General features: G+C 44.8%; 1 protein-coding gene across 1 annotated transcript in view; it reads left to right on the top strand.

Annotated features, from left to right (window-relative positions):
* POLA1 (DNA polymerase alpha 1, catalytic subunit) overlaps nucleotides 1–27,914 on the top strand; it is a 408,365-nt gene that overhangs the window by 191,367 nt on the left and 189,084 nt on the right. The window contains exon 33 of the mRNA XM_073667407.1: nucleotides 9,185–9,316. Within this exon, the coding sequence (XP_073523508.1) occupies nucleotides 9,185–9,316 (132 nt within the window). The remainder of the gene's footprint in view (nucleotides 1–9,184; nucleotides 9,317–27,914) is intronic.

Genomic DNA, 27,914 nt, shown 5'->3' with positions numbered 1-27,914 from the left:
GTCTCCTGTGTAAGTGGAATGGTGATGAGCATGCATGGACCTATACTCCATCCACTGTCTTCAGAAATGGCGCTTGTACATGCTCACTACTGCTCCATTCACACAAGTGACTTTGGGACCTTCATTCTTGTGATCAGTGTGGTCTTAGCAGCTGGCCCCCGGTGTTCTTACTTTCATTATTTAGATGATTCGATTAGATAATTATCTGTCCTATGAGTAGCTGATATGTTTTTGACAACCCCCTTAAATGTATAGTCAACTAGAACAGGGTTCCCCAACTCCAGTCCTCAAGGCCCACCAACAGGTCATGTTTTCAGGATTTCCTTAGTATTGCACAGGTGATGGAATTATTGCCTGTGCAAGTGATGTATCTGTGCAATACTAAGGAAAGTGATGTACCTGTGCAATACTAAGGAAATCCTGAAAACATGACCTGTTGGTGGGCCTTGAGGACTGGAGTTGGGGAACCCTGATCTAGAACCTTCAACTAGTCGTGGCCTCATAAGTCTCAATTCAGAAAGAGAACAGTGAATGGCATTGCCAACAAAAAAAAACAAGCAAGCAGTATTTGTGATGCACAGTTGCACTTCCGCTGCAACTGCTGGAAAAGGAAAAAACTACGATTCAGGCAGTTATACCCTCCTCCCCCAGCACACAATGAACAAAGGTGGGACCCTCTTTCATCCATAATCACCAACCAAATGAAATGTATACTTTTTTTGTTACTCTCATTTTGCATAAAACAGCATTTTAATGACTAAATATTTTTAGTTTTTTACATAATTTTTTTTTTTCATTTTTACAATTTTTTTTTTTTTAGTCTATATATGTAACTTTTACGTGCATGATCGCTGATCTAAAATCCTGCAATACATCTGTATTGCAGAATATTAGATCTGTTAGTTTTACACTGACTCTTTGCTGTACACCAGATGTCAGGAAGGGGTTAAAGGAAATATCCTTTCCATATTCACCATCAGCGATCCAGCAGGACAGGACGCCTCTGCTCCAACACAACGCACTAACACTGTTTTCCAGCATGAAGAAAAGGTGCGCCGGCATGCTACTCATTCAACATGCTCTCTGCTGTCCTAAGGAAGTCTCGAGAGCTCTGGTGCCCTGTGGGCTGCATATGACAACTACCTCAGGCCATGTGTTTGAGACTCATGATCTAGCAACAGACCATAGTGGAGTGCCAATCGTTACGAAGAAAACCCAAGGCAAAGCAACAGCCTCGGGGACTGCCAGCTACGGTGGCCTTTTAGGCCTTGCCATAAGCAGACTCTTACAGGCCCGTCAGAATAAATATAATGTTGGATTATTGAAAACATAAAGTAATGCTGATTCTGTATCCATTCTTAATGAGTGTAAATTCTGCACTTTTTAGCTGTATGGACTTGTATATCCTCTGCACTATAATACTCTTATTCTTACATGCGCACATCAACACTGACATGCCAGATGCACAGCACTGCATGAGGATTGCAGTATATTAGACCAGTGATCAAAGTTGAACATATTCAAGTCCCATAGTGAGAAGGTCACTAGCAAAGTACTGAAGAGAAGATGTGTAACACTAAGATTGCTAGCTCCAGTGATATAAACTTAGAAAAAGTGTTCCAGCACACGAAGTATAGAAAGGGGTTAATCAACCATCTTAGTGCTAGGGTGATTAAACCCCTGTACTAAGGGAGGAACTGAGAGAATAAAATCACAGCCTTTCATAGCATTTGGGAGGGCCTGGAGGTACAAACTCTGGAGCTGTGGTGTGCATATTAAGGAAAGGTAATCCTTGGGTTATGTTCTGAAGCGGGCGGTTTACAATAGCAACAAGGACTGTGCCATACGTTATGTAGGCCGGGAAGGCAGAGTTTGTTTTGCTAATAATGCTGTGGCTTATGCAGTGCTCTTAATAAACCACAGAAGATTTAGCGAGACAGTGTTCCTGTGTACCTCTGTGTGCAACCAAGTGAGCCGATCTACCACAGTTGGTGCTAGAATTGCGGGCAAGATCCCCAGGAAGTAAGTGTGACGGCTGCGGACAGACTGCATGTGCTGGGTGAAGGCGGCTGTGAGCATGAAACAGTGGTCAGACAAAATGGAGGAGCTGATCTAGCACCTGGTCCAAAGCCAGCACCAGCAGCATTTGCAACAGCTGCAGCAGCATCAGCAACAGTTGGCACAACAGGAGACAAGTAAGCTGCTTATGCAACAGCTGCAGCAGTACCAGCAGCAGATTGATTTACTCACAGAGGTGATTCGTGACACGGCAGAGGCTCCGACTCCAATGTCAGCTGATGATTTCTCTGTCCGAAAGGCGGTGAGGAGAGCCTTGCAGAAAATGACCCCGGGTTATGACACCGAGGCCTTTTTAACCGTTTTTGAAAGAGTCACTGATAGAGAGACACTCCCGTCAGAGTAGTGGGTGGAAGACCTGGCGCCATACTTAACGGAGCTGCCACAAAAGGCCTAATGTGATTTGGCTTTACAGTACGCCAAAGAATATGAAAAATTGAAAACCAAAATTTTGGCACACTTGAGGGTGACAATGTCTGTCAGGGAACAACGGGTCCACCGCTGGGCATATCACAGTGACAAACACCCTCGCTCCCAAATGTTTCATCTGCTGCACCTCGTCCAAAAGTGGTTACAGCTAGAGCCCTCTACCCAGCACAGGTGGTGGAGCGAGTTGTAATGGACCGGTTCGTGCACTCCCTTCAGAGTTCAATGCAGGCTTGGGTTGCCCGGGGAAATCCCCGGAACTGCCGATGACTTGGTTGAAAGGTATCAGGGTGTCCAGAGTCCGTGGGGAAGCAACCCATTCCATACTGGCGGAGGTTAAAAAGGGAGTGAGGCGTCCAAGGGGGCGGCAGAGATCATGCCAAGGCCCTCATCGGGGAATGTTATTTGCTGGAGATGTCACGGTCCAGGTCATATAGCAGCCCATTGTCCCCAGACCACCGAGCAAATAGACTGTAGCATGGGATGCCGGTTTTCCTTCTACGCATATCCAGCTTGCAGTGTGGACTGTCCACCCAGCAAGGGGCCCCAAGCTTGTCCTGTAACAGTGAATGGCCTGCAAATGACTGGACTACTAGACTCAGGAAGTTTGGTGACTGTCGTGAGGGCCACACTCCCTCTCCAATTGATCCCTGGGAAGAAGGTTGGCTTCCGCTGCATTCACGGAGATGCTAAAGACTATCCTGTGGTCATTGAGATGGCCCGAGGTACTGAGTCTCATGATGTCTGCAACCAATCATCATAGGCTGGGACTTTGTGGTGTTGTGGGACTTGTGGGGGAGGGGCGGAGACCTGGATTACTCGGGTAAGAAACTGGTTGGCCCTAAAAAAAAAAAAAAAAGTCTCACCAACCCCAGAGTCTGACTAGTTTCCCTTCTGTGTAATGGGAAAAGAGGAGAAAGTAGTATTCCTAGAGGCAGACATTCCTGAGATAAGGGTGACCAGAGAAAATTTGAGGTTCACCCAACAGAGAGACCTATCGCTAAAAGAAGTGTTCAATAATTACCTTGAACGCCATAGCACAGGAGTCTGGGGCTGACACCAGGTTTCCCTTTTTTTATGTTGTGAGGATTTATTGTACCGAGTTAATTCAGGAAGGAGATTGTGGAGCAGTTGTTGGTACAAGCACCCTATAGAAAAAGTGTGTTTGATAGAGCCCATTCACATGTCTTAGGTGACCATCTGAGGGTGGTCAAAACTCAAGAACGAGTCATGCAGAGGTTCTATTGGCTCAGATGTCACAGAGAAATCCTAAGATATTGCAAGTCCTGTTCCACCTGCCAATTAACTGCTACCACCTGTCTTCCAAAATCCTCTCATGCCGATATCAATCAAGGCAGGACAACAGAAGGATCCCTTTGGACCTCTATGTGGGCTGGGCAAGCCAGAAGGGAACACTAAGGATGTCACAGTGGCAGAGACACTGTCACCTTCCCAGAAACAACAGGGCCGAGAACTACTTCAGATGAACTGGGACCTGTTCTCGGAGTTGCCAGGTGGTTGAACATGAAATCCTGACTGAAACAAATGTGCGGATGCCTGCGGGAGAGTCTCGTTTCTGCAACAACCACAGAAACTAAATATGATCTTGAAATGTGATGCATATCCAATGTCCTGCGTTGATGATCTCTTAGAGAAGCTAAGGTCAGCCAGATACATCACCACTCTGGACCGAGCGAAAGATTACTCCCAAATCCTTCTCTCTCAAAGTGCAAAGGAGAAGACAGCCTCTTCTACACCTGACTGTCACTTCAAGTATGCCAGAATTCCGTTTGGGCTTCAAGGAGCCCCAGCTACATTCTGGAGGGCCATAGACCTTACTGTAGCCCCTCACAAAAAGTACACCGCAGCTTACCTCGATGATATTGTGATATTCAGCCCGGATTGGGGAAGTCATCTGCAGAAAGTCCAGACGGTGCTGGATGCATTGAGGAAAGTGAGGTTTACCATAAATCCAAAGTGTACCATCGGGAAAAAGAAGGGAAAATACCTGCGCTACATTGTTGGCAGAACCAAAGTAAAGCCGCAAGTGGTGGAGGCAGTCCACAATTGTCCGAAACCGATCTTCAAGGAACGGGTTCGGGCATTTCTGGGAATGGTGAGATACTATGAATGGTGTATCCTGAATTTCACCATGATAGCCGCACCCCTCACCAACCTTCTGAAAGAACACGAAGACTGTGATGGCCAAATGGTCTCTTGAAGCAGAGATGACGTTCCAAGAGTTGAAACTCAGGGCTACAGGACTTCAACTTTTCATGTGGAACACAGGCCTGGGAAGCTACACAGCAACGAAGATGCCCTGTTTAGACTTCCCTGTTTTGTGACTGAAGGTGCCAAAATCTACGGCTTTGGGCAGAGGGGGCGGGGGGGGATATGTGACAAGTTCACTGGCAAAGTACTGGAGAGAAGATGTGTAACACTAAGATTGTTAGCTCCAGTAATGTAAACATAGAGAAAGTGTTCCAGCACACAAAGTATAGAAACGGGTTAATCAGCCATCTTTGTGCTAGGATGATTAAACACCTGTACCAAGGGAGGAACTTGGAGGATAAAATCACAGCCTTGCAGAGCATTTGAACTGGAGAGGGCCTGGAGGCACAAGCTCTGGAGCTGTGGTGTGTATGTTAAGGAAAGCTAATCCCTGGATTGTTTTGTTCCTAAAGCGGGTGGTTTACCGTAGCAACAAGGACTGTGCCATACATTATGTTTTGTTTTTCTCGTTAGGCCGGGAAGGCCGAGTTTGTTTTGCTAACAATGCTGTGGCCTATGCAGTGCTCTTAATAAACCACAGAAGATTTAGAGAGACAGTGTTCCTGTGTACCTCTGTGTGCAACCAAGTATATATACACCGCAAGGTAAGCGCAATAAGAATTGAATAACAATTCTTCAATGTTTTATTTTTTTTTGTTCATTTTGCCGCTATAAAATTGGATAACAAAAAAACAATAAAAATGTTGTGTACCTCAAATTAGTTCCAATAAAAACTTCATCTTACCTTCAACAAAAAAAATAAGCCCTCATAAAGCTTTGATTGCAAAAAAAAAAAAAAAGTTACACCTTTCAAAATATGGTAATACCAAAATAATATTTTTTATTTTATTTTTTAAAGTTCAAAAGCACTTTTGGTTTGCTAATGTAGCAAGACCTGAAAAAAAAACAACCTGAGATCTGTATATAAATCTTTTTTGTCTCCTAAAAACCTGAATAAGGTAGGATTCACACTTATGTTGTGCTCTACGTTGAGCACTTATGTTGTGGTTTTTGTTTACATGACCAAAAACAGGCTTCAGATCACCAATTGAGTCATTCACTACAAGGAGGCAAAAAGGAGTCACTTTGGACTCTCTGGCCTCGGTGCTGACCGTGTCCTATCTTGTAGACATGTGTAAATCGGATCGTTGCGCACAGATGTGCGGTTATCCACGGTCTTGTACATGGCTAAAAGACATGACCGCGTCATAAGAGGCCAGGAGGAGTCCAAAGTGGCACCTTCTGCCACCTATAGTGAATTGTTCTGTCGGGGATTTCTGTCTGAATCCTGCTTTTTATTTTATTTAGAGTGAAACCCAGATGTAAGTGCTATCAACGTCAATAGCTTTAACATTTAAAAAAAAAAAAAAAAATGTACTCCAAAATTTTCAGAATAAAAACCTCAACATATCCTGCAAAAGCGATCCCCCACTCGCTTTTGACAGTGAAAATTCAAAGAGTTTCTACTGGTAGCTTAAAGAGCTAAGAAAAGCCATATGGCTCCAACAAATCAAATCAGCAAAATCCATGGTCCCAAAGTTAACGTTCCCCCGCTCTTCTGAGCCTTGCAGTTTGCCCAAACCACATTTAGCATCCACATGTATGGTGTTGCTGTAGTGTGAAAAACCCACTTAATTTATCACCAGAATCACAAGCTGGGCACAATGTTTTGGGTTGTAAACTGGCATAAATGTAATTTTTACTCTTAACCCTTTAGTGATCGAGCTATTTTTGACCTTCATGACCAGGCCAAATTTTTTAAATCTGACCAGTGTCACTTTGGTAACAACTCTGGAACGCGTCAACGTATCCCAGTGATTCTGAGGATTTTTTGTGACACATTGTACTTCATGATAGTGGTAAATTTAGGTTGGTATGTTTTGCGTTTGTGTGAAAATATTTACATTTTTGCAAAAAGTTTGAAAAACCTTCAAGTTTTTTATCCTTAAACCAGTTAGTCATCCTGTACAAAATAGTTAATAAATAACATTTCCCATATATCTGCTTTACATCTGCATCATTTTTGAAACGTCATTTTGTTCTGTCACATATTTGAAGGGTTAAAAGTTTACCTGCTATTTCTCATTTGTTCAAGAAGTTTACAAAACCTGATTCTTTAGGGACCTACTCAGATTTAAATGGACCTTGAGGGGCCTATATATTGGAAACTCCCCGAAAGTGATACCATTTTAAAAACTGCACCCCAAGATTGTTCTTGGAAAGTAAATCATGCTAATGTTACAGCTCAGTAAGATGTAAATGTCATTGGTAAGGCCGAGTGATCGAGGATGAGAACTCCATCTAAAAGGCCTGAACAGGCTTACAATTGCCTCACAAGCAAGAAAAACACTCTATCTTCTGTGCGATGATGCCCTGTTTCGTCTGCTGCCCATAAAGTGATCTATGCTCACAGAACGATTGTAATCATTCTGTGTATAGATCCCTTGTTGGGCAGTGTATAAAGGCTAGTAAACAACCGCCAGTTGGCTTCCAAGTAGTCGATCAGCGTCAGCTTAAGAGCCGTGCTCAGCATTTGTAAATGTGTTTTTAGTTTTTCGTACATCAGATGACTGTAAATCGCTCCCTGAACATAGGGGTCACTAAGCTTTTTTTTTTTTGCCCCAATATTCTTGCAGAACAGTGTTACCTCTTTTGGCATGCATGTATTTTGCTCAAAATGTGGAACTTAATTTGATTTTATGCCACTTTCAAAGTCCCAACACATTTTCTACAGTTTAAGTTAGAAATTGGCGTAAATGAGTGGAAAGCTATGCCTGCTCATGGCTGGTATGGATTTCAGTCTCTGGTGTGCCAAATTTATTAAGTGGCGTACTATCAGCTTCCTTTTAAGACCAGCCAAAGTCAATCTTGGCAAATTCCTCCCAATGCCTTTAATCTTGATTTTGTTATGTTTAGACTGTTTGCAACAGATTTACACCAGTTTTTATCTGACTAAGGACTTGTGTGCACAGACATAATATACTTGTGAAGTTTGATATCCAGGGAAGAGGGTCCAATGCCATCCAGTAAAATCAGGAAAACGCTCCTTTGTTTTGTTTTTATGTTTTTTATTCCAAAGAGTCTTTGTGATGCTTAGAAAATGTTCCTCTAAGGCTATGTGCCCACGATGCAGAAATGCTCAGGATTTTTTCCTGAGCGTTTCTGCATCTCCCTGGCAGAAAAAACGCATGCGGAATGTACATGCGGATTGTACATGTGTTTTCCTGCCAGGGACATGCGGAAGTGAAGCGTTCTAAACTTGCATTTCCGCATGCGGGTTGACAAGCGCTTTCCAAGCGATTTTAGCATCACTTGGAAAGTGCTTGACAACTTGGTCACACTATATAAATCCATGCAACCAGCATGGATTTATATAGTGTGACCCGAGAGAATGTCAAAAAATAAATATATACTTGCCCTCCGATGGCCTGCGCTGTCTTCCTTCGCTCTGTCCCGGCAGCGGTAGAGTGAAGGACCTGCCGACGTCAGCGTCGCGTGACCCGTCACATGACTCTGACGTCAGCGCAGGTCCTTCATTCCATCGCGAAGTGCCGGGAAGCAAGGAGGAGCGCAGCGCGGGCCGCCAGAAGGTAAGTATATATTTATTTTATTCTTTTTTTACAGATTTTTTAATGGTACCCAGGTCCGGAGGAGAGTCTCCTCTTCTCTAGACCTGGGTACCATCCGCACATTAGAACGCATGGAATGCGCATCTACATATACAGTGATGCGTAATCCCTGCGATCTAATGCAAGTCAATGGCGGCGAAAACGCAGCACTTCCGCAAAATAATTTGTAGTGATGCTTTTTTTTTCCGCAATGATAATCCGCAGCGGAACTTTCCGCAGCATGTGCACAGCACATGCGGATTATCATTGGGGGACCTGGCAGGCCTTCTACCATGCGTTTTTTAAGCGTTTCTGCAGCGTTTTTGCCGCTGCGGAAGCGCTTAAAAAACGCATCATGGGCACACAGCCTAAAGCAGGGATGTCGAACTCAAACACCCAGAGGGCCAAAATTAAAAACTTGGACAAAGTCGCGGGCTAATTAATATACGGTATAATGGGCCCCACCTAGTTCTCCATACAGAATAATGGGCCCCACCTAGTTCTCCATACAGAATAATGGGCCCCACCTAGTTCTCCATACAGTATAATGGGCCCCACCTAGTTCTCCATACAGTATAATGGGCCCCACCCAGTCCTCCATACAGTATAATGGGCCCCACACAGTCCTCCATACAGTATAATGGGCCCACATAGGGGTGGTGGTTCTGGTGACGTGGGCCAAATTAAACCACCCTGGGGGCCAGAGTGTTTGACATGTATACTCTAAAAGAACTATTGACAATTATGCAATGACGACAATGCCTGGCACTTATTTCTCACTAACTTTATTCTTTCAATTTTAGGGACTGCAGATCGAGCCCAGCTTATTAAGATGTAGTAAACCAGAATGTGATGCTTCCCCATTGGATCATGTTGCCCAGGTGCACAATAAATTACTTTTGGATATAAGAAGATACTCAAAGAAGTACTACAGTGTAAGTGACTACAGTGCACGCATCTGATGTTCATGCTACTTCCATATTGAATTTTTTTTTTGCTCCATATGCGTCTTGTGATACAAAATTTAACACTTTAATAAAGGGTGCTGCATGAAAATAAAAAATATAACCTGTAATCCAGGATACATCTGGTCCCACTTACGACAGATTCTGGTCGCTCCGTGATCAGGCTGTTTTGCTTCCTGTAAAAGCGACATATGTGCACAAGTTCACTGCATTAACAAAACAGCATAGAAATACCACTTGCCTAATAGGGACCATCGAATAATATACTGGGAACATAGTTGTGTGTCCAGTGTACTGATGAGGAAAGGTTTCTCCTGCCTTACTTTTCACCAGTACCCGTACACAGCAGCACATCAGTCACTGAGAGAGGGGCAGGATTTCTTATCGGTCGGAATAGAGTCTGGGTGCAAAAAGCCTCTCCCCTATTCTACCCTGCATTACACAGGTGACCCATAGATCTGATTGTAATTCTTTTTTTTTTCACTGTGTTGCTGCTGCAGGAAAAATGTAATATTTACTGCCGGACTATCCCCATTTTACAGCAGATCATTGGGGTTCCCCGTAGAAGAACTTCTAGTGTTCAGCAAGATGGCTCACTGGTTAGCATGGTAGCCTTGCAGCACTGGGGCCACGGGTTCATATCCCACCAGGGACATAATCTCCAAGGAGTTTGTATGTTCTCCCCGTCTTTGTGTGGGTTTTCGCCCGGTACTCCGTACTTCCCACACTCCAAAGACATACTGGTTAGGAATTTAGATTGAGCTCCAATGGGGACAGTGATTATGTCTCTAAAAGCGCTGTGGAATATGATGGCGCCATAATAAATAGTAATGCGACTTTTGTCTAAGGACCCTAGCGTATATCCTTAGCAGACCACCCTTTTATGACTGACATCCTACCAAACCAAGACAGGTCAGTTAGTGTCAGGGTTGTGTTAGCATTTTAATTGTAATGTGGCTTACCTATGCCTTTAGTCCAACAAGGAAAAGAGGAGAGTGGTCTGCAGCTGGTGCCACAGAAGGTAATGTCACATTTAATAGCTTAGATTTATGAAAGAGTTATCAATATGTTCATGTCCAAAAAGAACAACAAGAAAGACTTAACACAAAGTTCATAGAAAAGATGTTCCAGAATAATTACTTTATAAGAAATGCAAATATTTACTAACCGACCTGTTAGGAGAGCTGATTCCTTACAGGGGTCTCTGATTGGGACTGTGAAAGTGCACAACCGTTTAATGATCAGGCAAAGCGTTCTTGTTTCAAGAGGTTTAAACAGTTTCTGCCATAAAACTGCTGCAGGTCTTTGAAACTGTGCAGTGACTTTTGCTGTTTTTACCAACTCTTCAAATGCAGGCAGAGATTAGCGGAGGGAGTTTGCTCTCGCACAGGCCAACTAATACATAATTAGCAAAAAATAATTTACACAAAATTAGCGTCATTTTTACAGAACTGTATCTGGTGCATGGCAAATGAAGCGCAGGCACCAAATTCATTAACAGGTGCCTTGCTCTTAATGAATTTGGTCCATGATACTCCAGTGGACTTATGGTTTATTAAACCACCTCGAATTCTTTATACTGTAGAGTAGAAATGTCAAACTCAAATACACAGACAAAATTGAAAATTTGGACAAATACGCAGACCAACATTGATATTTATTAATAAAATGTCTACAATTGAGGACGTTTTTCCTTACGTTGGAAACAAACGTAAAGCGGTTGTCCCACGAACAAATTACATTTTAATTAATAGATCTTAGAATAAAATATTGGAATAATATAATATGCTATGCACGAGCAGTACAAAGCATATGGCCTAATGGCTTAATTTAAATATGTAATAACAAAAGGATAAAAATCCTTGAATAATACAAATAATGAAGTATGATGCAAGCAAAGTGCCCCCAAACACAGTATAATACACCCACACTGAATTCTTTCACACTACCCTCCACGTGCACGGTATGATGACTCTACCCTTCTCCCTCAATCCCCCCGACAAACTATGGTGACCCCATCACAGTATAATTCTCCAACTGTAATCCCCACACAGCCCTCCATACAGTATAATGGCCCCACATGGTCCTCCATACAGTATAATGGCCCCACATGGTCCTCCATACAGAATAATGGCCCCACATGGTCCTCCATACATTATAATGAACACCACATGGTCCTCCATACATTATAATGAACACCACATGGTCCTCCTTACATTATAATGAACACCACATGGTCCTCCATACATTATAATGAACACCACATGGTCCTCCATACATTATAATGAACACCACATGGTCCTCCATACATTATAATGAACACCACATGGTCCTCCATACATTATAATGAACACCACATGGTCCTCCATACATTATAATGAACACCACATAGTGCTCCTCCATAGAGTATAATGGCCCCATATGGTCCTCCATAGAGTATAATGGCCCCACATGGTGCTCCGTACATTATAATGAACCCCACATAGTGCTCTATGCAGTATTATGGGCCCCACATTGTGCTCCATACAGTATAATGGGCCCCACATAGTCCTCATACAGTATAATGAACCCCACATAGTGCGCCATACAGTATAATGAACCCCACATAGTATGTCATACAGTATAATGAACCCCACATAGTGCTCTATACAGTATTATGGGCCCCACATAGTCCTCCATACAGTATAATGGCCCCATATTGTGCTCCATACATTATAATGAACCCCACATGTTCCGCCATACAGTATAATGGGCCCCACATGTTCCGCCATACAGTATAATGGGCCCCACATGTTCCGCCATACAGTATAATGGGCCACACATGTTCCGCCATACAGTATAATGGGCCCCACATGTTCCGCCATACAGTATAATGGGCCCCACATGTTCCGCCATACAGTATAATGGGCCCCACATGTTCCTCCATACAGTATAATGGGCCCCACATGTTCCTCCATACAGTATAATGGGCCCCACATGTTCCTCCATACAGTATAATGGGCCCCACATAGTCCTCCATACAGTATAATGGCCCCATATTGTGCTCCATACATTATAATGAACCCCACATGTTCCGCCATACAGTATAATGGGCCCCACATGTTCCGCCATACAGTATAATGGGCCCCACATGTTCCGCCATACAGTATAATGGGCCCCACATAGTAACATAGTTTGTAAAGCCGAATAAAGACTTGCGTCCATCAAGTTCCACCTGTTAGTTCTGTAATTGCTAAAGTTGATCCAGAGGAGGGCAAAAACCCCAAATGATTTGGCCAATCTTCACCTGAGGAAAAATTCCCTCCCGACTCTGAAACCAGCAGTCAGAATAAATCCCTGTATCAACCTACTATTTTATTTTATTTTTAAGTATATGCTGAAATCTGCCTGGTATCTAGAAATGCATCCAGTCCCCGCTTGAACTGGTGTAGTGAATCTGACATTACCGTCTCCTCACTCAGTGAATTCCATATTCTCACTGCTCTTACTGTAAAGAACCCCTTCCTATGCTGGTGCTGAAACCTTTTCTCTTCCAGTCTTAGTGAATGCCCTCTTGTTACCGTAATATCCCTCCTTTTGAACAAATCCCGGGCAAGGTCTCTATACTGTCCCCTAACATATTTGTACACATTTATTATGTCCCCCCTCAACCTTCTCTTTTCCAAGCTGAATAGTCCTAGTTTTGCCAACCTCTCTGGGTATTGCAGTCCCTCCATTCCCTTTATTAATTTTGTTGCCCTCCTTTGTACCTTTTCAAGCTCATTTATATCCTTTCTATATATTGGGGCCCATAACTGAGCACAGTATTCCAAGTGTGGTCTGACCAGTGCTTTGTACAGTGGAAGAACAATGTTCTCATCCTTTGCAGCTATACCTCTTCTGATACATCCCATTACCCTGTTTGCCCTTACAGCAGCCGCCTGACTTTGGGCACTCCAATTTAGTTTGCTATCAATCAAGATGCCCAAGTCCTTCTCCATCTCTGAATTCCCCAATGATTTCCCATTCAGTGAGTACTGGTGACTTCCATTTTTCCTTCCCATATGTATGACCTTACATTTCTCCTCGTTAAACCTCATTTGCCATTTAATGCTCCACCTACCCAGCTTATCCAAGTCCCTCTGTAGGTCTGCACTGTCCTCTTTTGTATTAATTGTTTTACATAACTTTGTGTCATCTGCAAATATTGATATTTTACTATTTATCCCGTTGACTATGTCGTTAATAAAGATATTAAATAACATTGGGCCTAGTACAGACCCCTGTGGTACCCCACTAGTGACGCTTACCCAATCTGAGTATATTCCATTTATAACCACCCTCTGCCTTCTATCATTTAGCCAGTTAGCTACTCACTTGCAGACATTTTCCCCCAGCCCCATCATTCTCATTTTGTATACCAACCTATTATGTGGCACGCTATCGAACGCTTTTGAGAAGTCGAGATACACGACATCCACTGGTTCCCCCTGATCTACTCGAGAGCTAACCTCCTCGTAGAAGTCAATCAGGTTTGTTTGGCAGGAGCGATTCCTCATGAATCCATGTTGGTTCGGGATTAAAAGATTATTAGCATCAAGATGCTCCGTAATTGCCTCTTTAATGAAGCTTTCAAAAATTTTGCCCACAACGGACGTCAGACTCACCGGCCGATAGTTTCCGGCGTCACTTTTCGCTCCCTTTTTGAATATTGGCACTACATTCGCCTGTCGCCAATCAAGTGGCACAGACCCAGTCTCAACAGAGTCCTTAAATATAAGATATAACGGTCTGTCTATCACATTACTTAGTTCCCTTAGTACCCGTGGGTGTATGCCATCAGGTCCTGGTGATTTGTTTATTTTAATGTTACTGAGGCATTTCTGTACCCCAGCTTGGGTTAGATTTGTCATACTTAGTGGAGGATTAAGTTTGTCACTTCTCATTTCTCCTGTTAGTTCGATTTCCTTTGTGAAAGTTGTCGAAAAAAAATTATTTAATAGATTAGCTTTATCCTCATCTTTCTCTATGATTTTGCCTTCCTCACTTTTTATCGGTCCAATATTATCCGATTTAATCCTTTTACTATTTATATACGTAAAGAACAGTTTGGGATTTGATCTACTTTCCCTAGCAATACGTCTCTCTGTTTCCTCCTTCGCTATTTTTATTTGTTTTTTACAGGTTCTCGTTTTTTCCTTGTAACACATTAGTGCTTCCTTACTGTTTTCCTGTTTTAATCTCTTGAATGCCTCTTTTTTGCTATTTAACGCCCCTTTTACGTTCTTGTTCAACCATATTGGTTTCCTCTTATTTCTGGCCCTTTTATTCCCATACGGTATATATCTCTCGCACTGAGTATTCAGAATTCTTTTGAAGGTTTCCCATTTACTATTCGTATTCCTTTGATTAAGAACTTTGTCCCAGTCAATAAGTTGAAGGCTTTCTTTCAGCTGATCAAACTTCGCCCTCCTAAAGTTTAATGTTTTTGTTGTTCCCTTATTGATAACCCTACTGAAGGGCATTTTGAAGTTGATAATATTATGGTCGCTATTACCTAGGTGCCCCCCTATCTGTACCTCAGTTATTCTATCAGGCCTATTAGTCAATATTAAGTCCAACACGGCCTTCCCTCTCGTTGGTTCCTGCACTAGTTGGGAGAGATAATTATCCTTAATATTTGTCAAGAACCTTTTACCGTTCTGAGATCTACAGGTTTCTGTTTCCCAGTCAATATCCGGGTAGTTGAAATCCCCCATTACAATCACTTCATTATGTTTTGCTACTTTGTCTATTTGTCCTAATAGCAGATTCTCATTCTCCTCTGTTATATTTGGTGGCTTATAGCAGACCCCCAGTAATATTTTATTATTATTTTTAGTTCCCTCTATCTCTACCCACATGGACTCGACCCCCTCTTCTCCCTCTCCTATATCTTCCCTTAGTCTGGGTTTTAGACATGACTTTACATATAAGCAGACTCCTCCGCCTTTCCCCTGTTTCCGGTCCCTTCTAAATAAACTATAATCTAATAAATTTACCGCCCAGTCGTAGCTATCGTCTAGCCAAGTCTCTGTTATACCTACGATGTCATACCTCTCCTCCGATATAAGCGCCTGCAGCTCATCCGCCTTATTGGTCAGGCTTCTTGCGTTGGTCAGCATGCAAGATAAAACTTTGGGGTTATTTAGCATCCTATTCTTCTCTAACGATCTAACTGTACTATCCCCACCCCCCTCTCCACCCTCATTATATTGACTTCTCCCCTTCCCCCTTGCTTGCCTCACATCCCACCTATTTCCTTGGTTTCCCCCCCCCCGTCTCTAGTTTAAAAACTCCTCCAACCTATTAGCCATCTTCTTCCCCAGCACCGCTGCACCCTCCCCATTGAGGTGCAGCCCGTCCCTACGGTAGAGCCTGTAGCCGACCGCGAAGTCGGCCCAGTTCTCCATGAACCCAAACCCTTCTGCCTTGCACCAACTCTTTAGCCACTTATTCACCTCCCTAACTTCCCGTTGGCGCTCCTGTGTGGCTCGCGGGATTGGTAGTATTTCTGAGAAAACTACCTTGGAGGTCCTTGCCCTAAGCTTCCTACCTAGGTCCCTGAAATCATTTTTAAGGACCCTCCATCTACCACTCACTTTGTCATTGGTGCCGATGTGGACCATGACCGCTGGGTCTTCGCCAGCCCCACCCAGTAACCTGTCAACCCGATCCGCGATGTGCCAGACTCGAGCGCCAGGGAGGCAGCACACCGTTCGGCGATCCCGGTCTTTGTGACAGATTGCCCTGTCTGTCCCCCTAATAATAGAGTCACCCACTACCAGAACCTGTCTTGCCTGCCCTACACTTCCCCCCTCCCCCTCATTACTGGAGCATACACTCCCCCGGCGGTCAGAAGATCTGTCGTGCTCCAATAATGCCGGTTCTGAACCAGCCTTCCTATACTTCTTCCCTCTATCCCTCCTAACTGTTATCCAGCTCCCTGCCTGTTCAGCCTGCACTTCCCCTCTATGCTCCACCCCCAGTATTGACCCATTGAGTGTCTGCTCGGTGAGCAGCAAACTCCGTTCCATGTTGTCGATGCTCCTCAGTATCGCTATCTGAGCACTTAGATCCAGAATTTGGGCTTCCAAGTGCACGATATGCTCACATCTCTCGCAGCAGTATGGATCCTCGAGCGGTTGCTCACGGAATGCATACATTGCGCAAGATGTACACTGCACGGCTCCGGCCAACATGGACGTCATTCTAAATATGGGGATACAGTCAGTATATATATATAAGTACAAAACACAATTATTTATATATAGGTGTATGGACGGGGATCAATTAGGGATGTGCAAGTGTATCAATTAGATATCGGCAGGGGATCAGTTAAGTATCAAGTATGGACGGGGGAATCAGATAAGTAGGTCAGGTGGATTAATTAAGTAAAAAGTAAAGTAAAGAAAGAATGAAATACAGTCAGCAATTCAGTCCTAAGTCCTCCCTTCCAAACTCCCTGAATCCAAAGTCACTGAAAAACAAGTCACACACTTACTTTCGTTCGCAATTACGCTCCGGACACACGCAGCTCATTCACACTCGCAAACTAAGAGATTTAAAGAGGTTTTTTTTTTTTTTCTTCCTTTTCCAGCAATGTACCCTTCACCTCAATGCACTTCCAAAGGGAAGTTCCGCCATACAGTATAATGGGCCCTACATGTTCCTCCATACAGTATAATGGGCCCCACATGTTCCTCCATACAGTATAATGGGCCCCACATGTTCCTCCATACAGTATAATGGGCCCCACATTTAAAAAAAAAATAACTCTCCTCTGCCCATTCCCCCGCAGCTCCTGTCTCTTCAGATCCTCTGCACACCTCGGTACAGCTGGTTCGTTGTAGTGACATCATCGCGCCCTCTGCACTGAGATGTCAGACACAGAGGGGCAGTGCCGCCCAAGTTGATCGACAGATCTCTCCATTGCGAGAGACCTATCAATCGCCTGCAGCAACACTGGGAAGAGCCTTCTGAGGATGGCGCTAGACTAGTCTCATCTCAGACTATGGCCCCTGGCCAGAGGGTTTCAGAAAAAAATTGTGCAATCCGACTGATTCCCGTTGCCCACGATTTGGGCTGCTTGTATCAGGTGACAGATTTCCTTTAACCCTTTATTGCACATTTTGCAAGTATTCGTTTTAAACGTTCCCAAATATAAGCATATGAAAATCAGTGTTGCTTACAGATTACACTGTAACAAAAACAGTAGATACCATGCGGTAAGTAAATAGTCACATATAAAAAACACAGGCACATAGTTCAACAATATTCTCATCAGAAAATGTAAAAGTCATCCCACCGTAGTCCCTACGTCTAGTAACTCACCTTGCTGTGTGCCAGCAGGCCTCAATATAGACTGGCAGAGCAGAACCTGCTGTAGAAAGCTAAATAGACAAGGTGCCCAGCCCAAATGGGAGTGACCCCTGCTCCAAGCGTACCAGTTACAAGAGTTAGGGGCCATCCTGATTGGGGTATACCTTGTCATGGTGGGATGGCTTTTACGCTCTTCTCATCAAAATAGTGTAAACTTTTTTTTATTCTAGGGTTTGTTTGTTACTGGCCGCAGTGTGAATGTGCACCTATACATTTACTTATCTTAACAAGTATGCTGGCCCAGTTTTTTTCCGTTTGGACTTGCATAAACTGTAAAACTGGTATTTTGCCCGGAGTTCAGTGGGCAATTGTGTGTGAAATGTTGAAGCTTGAGCAGTTTTTAATATCCACACATATTACACTGCAAGACAGCGTTTTTGAAAAATCTTAATTATTACAAACCGTAGCATCAGGAGGTGCTAACATCCAACAGATCCTACCACATCAGGCATGGGGGCCATTTGATAGACAATTGGACTGCCTGGCTCGGCTACAGAAAGTGAAATGCTCTGGCACAGTTAGAGCAACATGCAAACTAAGCAACATCATTTTTTATTATCTCTCTGGTTTTATGTCCTTTTTTTTTTTTATTAAGGACCTGAGGATAAATGAGGTGTCTGACCTAAAGTCTCAGTGGTTTCTCATCCCTCCAAATGTTGGGCAAAGCATGTGAAGCCTTGGAAGCGGAGTTGTGGAGTAATTGTATGCTGCTCTCTAATGGGCCACGTGGGATACCTTCCTGCCATATTGCACTGAGCAGGATGATTTTTTAATTGTAAGCTGCACATTAAATAGATGAAATAGAATTTACTTTGCTTTAGAAATAATAAACTAATCTATAAAGATGGGTGATTTTGTAAACAAGGAAACACCGTCTTGCATATAAATTTGCTTGAAGTATTTCTACTGAGCAGCTGTTCTCAAACAGCGTCTTCCAATATGAACCATTACTTTATGCTGAAAGTGTGTGTATATACGTGTGTGTATACAATATGTAGGCATAGTTAAATATAGAATTTTTAGCTACTGTACTGTCATTTGTTCACATTGGTAAAATGCTCATCTAACACTAAATAAAGAACAAGCTCAAACCTTCCCCCCACTTAGCTACAAATTGTGGTTTAACCTCTGGAAGGGAATCTGTGGGTCATCCATTAGCTTCGGAGGGAGTTCTCTGTCAGTTTTACAACTATGTATGTGTCTGCCATGGGATATTGTGATAGTTAATGTAATGGATTACTGTAAATAAAACTTAAAGCGAATTTACACTGGACAGCAATCCTTCAGATTCTAACCTTAACGACTCATTATTGGCTATAATTCTGTAATGTGAATGGGCCGAGCCATTGAGTCATATGTCCAAAAAACATTCATTGTATGCGAGATCGTTTATGCAGCCGAAAAGATTCTCATTTGCCTTACGAAAATTGTGTATTATAAATTGAGATTCTTCGCTCATGCAAAAAGTAGTAGCGGAAATTTAAGTCCTAAGTAGGTATGGCTTTGTGATTAGTTGGTTGATCTTGTTCCGAAGCAGTTGTGAAGTAGCAGAGCATTGGAACGAGTGCATATTTGTGTCTTATTGGCTTAAAGGGGTTGTCCACTACTAAGACGACCCCTTCTTGATATAAATGTTTGGGGCCGATAAAATGAAAAAGCCTATACTCGTTTGTGTCTGTGCATTATGCTGCTTGCAGATTAGAAAGCAATAATCTGATGACAGACTCCCTTTAAATGTTGGAGCATGGCTCTGGCAGCTGTTTTTTTGATAATAAATGTGAACATTTCAATTTTGCACCAATAGGACGCATCTATTCCCTCACATCTATATCAGTATACTGTTTATGTATTTCTGTTCTCAATAAATATTTACTTTGCTGACTTGTGTAGTACCTTAACACTCCATGACGTACCATTACATCATAGAGCTTCTGGGACTTTGGAGCGGTCTCAGAAACAGACAATCAATCACAGGTTCAAGTCCTCTAAAAGGACTACCAAATTAAGTAAAAAGTTAAAATATATATATATATTTTTAAAAGTACAATTTAAATTTAAAAAAAAATGCGAATTTTCCCCAGTTAACAATAAAAAAAAAATTGTGAAAAATGTAACTGTACATATTAAGTATTGCTTCATCCTGAAAAGTCTTCTCTCTCAAAATGTAAAATTGATCTGAGCAGTAAATGCCAAAACAAGGGAAAAAAAAAAGCATCTAAAAACTAGAATTTGTCTGGCTAAATTGTCATTTTTCCCTGGCATAATTTTACAGGATTTTTGGAATATTCTTGAAATATAAGCCCTACTCCAAAAATAAGCCCTAGTTACAGTCCGGGTCGGCAGTGGGAAGCAAACTGGGTAATTGCCCAGGGCCCCCAACTCTTAAAGGTTCTTAGCATTTCTATTCCAAGGTTAAGATTGACTGCTTAATGACTTTTGGTGACGAAACGGTCATGTGACCAGGATGTCACCAAAGGTCTTTTAACTGCGGGAGCCTAGAGGAACTGAAATGAAGATAGGCAGGGGTGCAAACTAGACAATTTCGCAGGGCCCCCCCTCTCTTAGAGGGCCCTACATTTCTATTCCTAGGTTAAGACTGCGTAAGGAGCTTTGCTGATATCACGGTCATGTGACCATGATGTCACCGAAAGTCTCTTAACTGCAGGAGTCTAGGGGAACTGAAGAGGAGACGGGCTGGCATGCAGGGCCTGCCTTGGGGTGGTGGAGGCGGGGCAAATTGGGCAATTTATCAGGGGCCCCAGTCTTAGGAGCCCCCAGCGTTTCTATCCTGAGTTAAAGATTGCCTAAGGACCTTTAATGACATCATGATGACCAGATGTCACTTTCATCTCTGCATCTGGTCACCTTCATAACACTATTAACCTGCAGATTAACCCTATATTTGCAGAATAATGGCATTGTTGGACATGACAGATTCTGTAAGTGAATAAAATAGTAAAAGAAAAAAAAAAAGCTATGCATATTTGTATTTCCGTAATCGCACTGACCTGAAGAAAACCTTTTTCCTGGTAAATTTTACTTTACAATGAACACCATAAAATTAAGACCCCAAAACAGACGGAATTGCATTTTTTTTTCCACCATTTTACCGCACTTGAATTTTTTATACAATTCCAGAGACATGAACTTTTTTTATGTGCAAATTTTGATATTCTTTACCATGGGGTGTTGTTCACAGGGTGATAATATAGAACAGCCTAAAGACATGCCTCCAAAAAAATCATGTGTCCCATGTCACCCATGGGTAAAGGCCATAAATATTAGCACTAAATAAAAAGGTAATTTTTCTGGATCTGTGTGGCAGGTTTAAAAAAAAAATAAAAATAAGAATGAATAAAAAGTGGAAAAATTGGGAGCAGCGGAAATAAAATAAGAGTAAAAACTGACAACTTTTGACCTGCTGACGGGATCCCTTTAAGGGGCTTCTAGAAGGTAACCATTCTGTTTCACCTTTCTCACTTTTATTGCCCCATTCCTCCTTTCTTCATCATCATCTCATTAACTGAAGTGAACAGTCATTCACAGTCCAGCACATGAGAATCCATTCACACTATGAAACTTAATTTCCTAGGAGCACTCTGCTCATTTTTCTCCTTTTTCTGTGTATTGCTAATATTACCCTCGTCCTTTAACCCCTGTGTGGGATGGGATCAGCACACCCATCAGTGGAGATTTCTCAAATAAAGTAAAATGTTTCCCAAGTGCCCTATCTTTGATAAATATTCCCATTGTTTTCCTCACTTAAATTGTCTTCAGCATATGTTTGGCAGTGTTAAACACAGCCAAGCGAAGCAGCGCCTACTGATCACTTGTTCTTAGCCTCTCTGGATCGGCCGCACGAAAACTATTGGATACATCTATCCACCAGTAGTTATCCGCCATCAACAATCGCTGAAACGGGAGTACTTTTTTTTATTTTTTTTATTTTAAGGGGTGGGGGTGGAGAAGTATTCTATACAGGGCTGTGGAGTCGGTAAGCCAAAACTCCAACTCCTCAATTTCCATGACACCGACTCTCCGACTTCAACTCCCTCATACATTACTCATGTTTAAGTGATAAATTTACTGCAGCACAGATTCATCTGAGCTAAAAGTTTAAACCCTTAGATGAGGAATAGGACAGACATATATAGGACATTTCATAACTTTCCCAAATTCTTATGAAAAAAATATTCCCCACAAACTGCATTGAACTACTGTACCCAATTTATTATATATTTTAGGAGTTGGAGTCGGTCCATTTTATACCTACTCCAACTCCACAGCCCTGATTCTATAGGGCTTTTATTAAACCTATTTGGGCTTGTTAATAATTTGAGATACCCAATAATCTAGAATGCGTTATATTGTGGGAATACCGCTAGCACCACCACCACTGATCGTAAAGGGGTACTTTCTTCTTCATCTATTTTGCTCTTTTGGTAAAATCGTCTGTCATCCCTGTGGTTAATGGGCTTGTCCAGGCATATAATAGTTAATAAAGGTCAACAATGTCAGAACAGTTGGTGTCTGGCACCCACAACGATCAGCTGTTAGCTGGATATTGACATTAATAGGAGCTGAGATGCATGAGCTTCGCTGGATATTGACATTAATAGGAGCTGAGATGCATGAGCTTCACACAATGTGTAGTGGCTGCTGCAGAGGACGGCAGATCAGTCCTTGTGTTAAAGGATAGGGGCTGATAGGCTGTCCAGCTCCCTTTTAATGTTTACATCCAACTGTAGATAATAACCGGTGGGGTTGTCAGACACCAACCGGTCTGATATTGATAACCTATCCTATACATAATTATTATTTGTCGGACAACCCTTTTAAACCCAGAAAAGTCACATAGTCATGGTATATTCTTTAAATATATGGATAGGTATGAAACCTCCATTAAAGATATACTTTCATAAACCATGTGATTAGTATGTGTAATGAACGGAGATCAGTTCTGGTGCCATCTTATATAGAAAGTCTAAGGCCCCAAATTCATCAAGACAGGGCGAGTTTCTCCCGCCTTGATGAGAAGGTGTGGTGGAGTCTGGGGCGTCTGACGAGTGGTGTGCACCTCTGTTCGCCAAGCCACAAATTTTACACCTGTTCCTGACTGGAGTAAACTCTGTGATGTAAGGAACACCACATCTCCTCATAAATTAGGGGAGCCATTGTGTCACACCGCCATCGTGCTCCATTTAGCTACGCCCATTTTGGCATATCCCGAAAATGCATGAAACGTTGTAACATTTTTATGCATCACAGATGTGCCAAAATTGTACAACTTTTCAAAGCAATTTACTCCAGAATTCTTGCGGAAGTGCTTTGTTGAAGAGTGAACACTGTAGGTATTGAAATGCATCTTAATCATTGTGAATAATAAGCGACTTGAATGCTGAGAGATTTAGGTATTGTTCTGAGACCAGGTTTTACCATATTTTGCTTACAACCAAGTTGGTGTCTGTGTTTTATATGGTTTTATTTTTAATATCAGTGGTTCATTAAGGCTACATTCATACATCCGTGTGACCTTTCTATGTGCTGTTCATAGATCCATTTCTTAGTGACCAATTTCAATATAATTTTAATTTTAAAAAATCTTCCATGGGTCTTTATCTGCTTGGGAGCGAACACCTCTTTGTTAAAAGAAAAGAAAAAAATGGATCAGAAAAAAACAAATGCAACATACTGTGCTGCTCACCATTATTGACACCTCTTCATTTTTTTCATAGACTGTACAATATCTTCAGAAATAAATGGAAATGTACGAAAGCTATATCCTCAGCATTTTTTAATTAGTGGTCAAAAGTAATACAACAATAAAACATTATTTCAGCAGCAGAAGGGAAGGAAGGGAGACACAGATCCATTACTAGAGGGTAGGCGGAGCCCCACAGGATAGTTCACCTCAGATTAGAAAAAGTGACGACCGGCCCCTCCAGCTTAGGCTCCTCCTACTCCCATGTCCTTCAGTCTAAAATTTGAGGTCGCAGAGGATAGTCGCTGCCTTTGCAGCTCCTCAGAAGAATTTTTTATTTTACTCCGGAGACCTGGACCCCCCATGGTCTAGAGGTCTCAGGGGGTCTCGGCGCTGCTGGGACCCCTGACCCTCCCCTGGCAGATCTGTGTACCCCCTAAGGAGGTCCCCGCAGAAGCCTGCCGGCCCCGGGGGATACAGGGCGCTCCCTGGCGGAGACGCACACCGCTTCTGTGGGGTCCCTGCGCGCTCCGCCGTGGGGGGGAGCAAAGGGCCACGGCGCCACACATCCCTGGGGGTCCCTGTGGCGCTCAGCTGGGTAAGTGCTCTCTGTGGTCTGAGTGCTTCAGCGGCTGCTGTGGCAGCCGCTGTTACTGTTTTCAAGTGGTGACTGCTTGTTTTGTCCCTGCAGGAGGATATCTCCGCTGCAGGCATTTGTGTTATCGAAGGGGAGCAGGGACGGAGGAGTGCGGGCTCCGTTGGTAGCAGCTGCAGGGGGCGTGGCTTCGCGCCTCTCTGCTGCCTGTCATCGTAGCTCAGACCGGAAGTGCCAGGAAAGCGTGCGCTGGAGCTGTCCCAGCCCCCTCTTCTTCTTCCGGCCATTACCTCGTGCTACCTCCTGCTCCCTGCTCCCCGCTCTCTACACCAGACACCGAGCACTGTGTAAGGAAGAGCAGTCACCCCGGCCAGCTGGTGAGTCACTTCTGTTTTTAAGGCAGAAGATTCCTTTCTCACACTATTGCAGCGCAGAGCACCTTACTGCTGGCCTCTTAAGGCAGACAGGGTGTGCTATATACAGCGCTGCTACTTCCCCGCTGAGGGACTCGCACACCCCTATCCTTCTAAGGCAAAGGCGTATTGCGTGGTCAGCAGCATTAACCCCTTCTGAGGGGTCTGGCCTCACCAGGGCAGTTAACCCTTTCTGGACCCTAGTCTGTTAGGTTAACTTTTGCTCTGCAGGCAGCTGGGGTAGCTCCTCTCCCTTTAAGGAGGAGCTTTAACCCTTCAGTGTTTGGGGGTTTTGTGTGTAGGAACAGGCTGTGGTAGCAGAATCACACATCCTCGGTTCTCGTACCCATTGTAAGGGGTTGTTACCGCCTTATCCACGACGCTCGCAACTGTGTGGGGGCATGTCGGATCAGGGACCAGGGGGCGCAGACCTCTCTCCCGGTCCGCTTCAGGATCGGTCACGCTTATCTGATACGCCGGGGTCTTCGACGGCGTCAGGTTCGACACTGGTCGGGGGTCTCAGTGATGTTAAAGTGGAAGCGCTCACTCGCTCCATTGACAGTCTGTCTGACCTCCTGGGTCATTGGGTATCAGCTAAGTCCCAACCGACGTCACGAGGCAAGAAGCGCCACAGGCCTGTGGTGGCGCTGTCTCCTCCGCGCAGTGCGTCCGAGGCTTCGGAATCACTGACAGACTCTGCTGGTGAGATCTCCGATTCTGATGAAGAGGATCGGCAGGGTCAATCAGCTTCGCTTTCGGGACGCGTGGACGCTTTTATTGGGGCTATGCGGGAAGGGGGATCCGGTTTTTTGATGCCCTGTATCCCTGCTCCACGGAGACGATTGCTAATTGGGTCCCCTCTCCTGAAGTGGACGTGCCATTGTCTCAGCTGAGCAAATCCTCTTTGCTTCCTGTTAAAGGGAAGGCGAGTCTACAGGACCCGCTGGATAGAAGGACGCAGTTAGCGGCGAAGTCCATCTACGAGGCCGCGGGTCATGGATTCCGAGTGGCCTTGGGGGCCATGTGGGCTAGTGAGGCTTCTCTGCGGTGGTTGGATCAGATGCGGACGGCGTGGCAAGATGGGACTCCGCTGTCTGAGGTGGAAAGGCTCTTCCAGCTGTTGGAAGAGGCGGCCCGATATGGCAGGGACGCAGTGCTGGATGCTACTTCGGTTCTGTCCAGGGCTCAATCCTCGGCCGTCTCATTCAGGAGAGCACTGTGGCTTAAACAGTGGACTGGAGACGCGGTATCCAAACAAGGTTTGCTGAGTCTGGCGTACAAGGGCGGTCAGCTCTTTGGTTCGGACCTCACGGAGCTGATTGCTAAGGCCAAGGATTTGGCTTTGCCGCAGCGGAAAGCAGTGGCTTCTACGTCTGGCAAGTCAAGTGCCAGTAGTGGTCGTCGGTCCTTTCGGCCCAGGGGACGGTTCGGTCAGCCCTCTTGGAGATCGGGCCGTCCCTCGTCTAACGGAAAGAAGACCACCCAGAAATCCCGTACACCCTGGAAACAACATTTCCGTCAGGACAAACGGGAGGTTGACAAAAAGCCCGCTAAGGCGGACTGACGCCAGGAACCCCCTCGAGGGCTCTCGGGTGGGAGGTCGTCTGCTTCAATTCGGGTCGATTTGGGCGTCCAGCGTATCGGACGCCTGGGTGACGCGGGTTATGTCGGCAGGCTATTTCATAGTTTCATTCTCTACCCCCGGACAGATTTAGTCAGTCACACATCCCGTCCTAGCCCAAGCTGGCTGCCGCACTGCTGCGGGAGGTCGACTCTTCTGCAGCAGGGGGTGGTGGTTCCGGTTCCGCCGGAGGACCGGGGAAGGGGGTTTTACTCCAACCTTTTTGTGGTCCCCAAAAAGGAGGACAAGTTTCGCCCCATTCTGGACCTCAAAGAATTGAATGTTCATGTCCACACCCGGAAATTCCGTATGGAGTCTCTTCGCTCTGTCGTGGCGGCCCTGTCACACTACGATTTCTTGGTGTCGATCGACATCCGCGACGCCTATTTGCATGTCCCTATCGGCAGGGCTCACCAGCGCTTCCTGCGTTTCGCTATAGGTCAGGCCCATTACCAGTTTGTGGCCCTACCATTCGGGTTGGCCTCGGCGCCCAGGGTTTTTACAAAAATTCTGGCGCCGCTCATGGCGCTCCTTCGAAGGCAAGGAGTTACTATTCTCCCCTACCTGGACGACCTGTTATTTGTGTCATCCACAGCGGAGGAGGCGGTGACGGCTCGCGATCTCTCCCTTCAGCACCTGGAGGACTTCGGGTGGCTGGTCAATTGGAAGAAGTCGTCTTTGGAGCCGTCGCAGTCTATCCTGTTCTTGGGGATGCTTTTCGACACGGTTCGAGCAGTGGTGTCCCTGCCTCCGGACAAACAAGCGAACCTTCGTCACCATGTCCAGGATATGAGATCGGCGATGGCTATGTCCCTTCGGAAGTGTATGCGCCTTCTGGGTCTGATGGTGGCAGCAATGGAAGCAGTACCGTTTGCATTTCATTCCCGGAGTCTCCAAAATCTTATTCCCGTTGGGACCGATCGCCGGCTTCGCTAGATCGCTGTGTCGGTATCTCCCGCAGGGTGCGAGAGTCTCTTGGATGGTGGTTACGTCCGGAGGCTTTATCCCTGGGGAAATCCTTCCTCCTCCCACGGTGGTCGGTCATTACCACCAATGCCAGCCTGACTGGCTGGGGGGGGTTTGGAACGATCTCTGGGTTCAGGGGGTCTGGTCGTCAGAGGAGTCGTCTCTGCCGATCAACATCCTGGAGTTGAGAGCGATATTTCTCTGCCTCCGACTTTGGACGGTCCCCTTGAGCGGTCTGCCGGTCCGGATTCAAACGGACAATGCGACAGCGGTCGCGTATATCAACCATCAGGGCGGGACGAGGAGTTCCAGACTCATGATGGAGGTCTCTCGGATCCTGGTATGGGCCGAGTCCAGGGTCCCAGCTATCTCCGCGATTCACATCCCAGGAGTGCTGAATGTCACGACGGACTTCCTCAGTTGCGAGCAGGTGGATCCCGGAGAATGGAGTCTTCATCCGGAAGTTTTTACACTGCTGTGCTCCCGTTGGGGAACTCCCCAGGTGGACTTGATGGTATCCAGGCTGAACGCCAGGGTTCCGACGTTCAGGTACAGGGACCCGGAGGCTGTGGCGGTAGATGCTCTAGTGGCCCCGTGGGACCAGTTCGAGCTGATCTACGTGTTTCCGCCGGTATCCTTGCTTCCTCTGGTCATCCGGCGGATCAAACTCGAACGAATTCCGGCAATTTTGGTGGCGCCGGATTGGCCGCGGAGGGCGTGATATTCAACGCTGGTGTCTCTTCTGGCGGCGCCTCCGTTTCCACTGCCTCTTCGCCCGGACCTGTTAACCCAAGGGCCCATTCGTCATCCGGACCTGAAGTCGCTTCTTTTGACGGCGTGGCACTTGAGACCGAGATCTTGACCCGTCGTGG

Source organism: Phyllobates terribilis, unplaced genomic scaffold (assembly GCF_046119375.1).
Source record: "Phyllobates terribilis strain yellow unplaced genomic scaffold, ASM4611937v1 Scaffold_2__4_contigs__length_985480577, whole genome shotgun sequence".
NCBI classification, from domain to species: Eukaryota; Metazoa; Chordata; class Amphibia; order Anura; family Dendrobatidae; genus Phyllobates; species Phyllobates terribilis.
The sequence above is the reverse complement of the archived record's forward strand: the minus strand, read 5'-3'. Positions and strand labels throughout refer to the sequence as shown.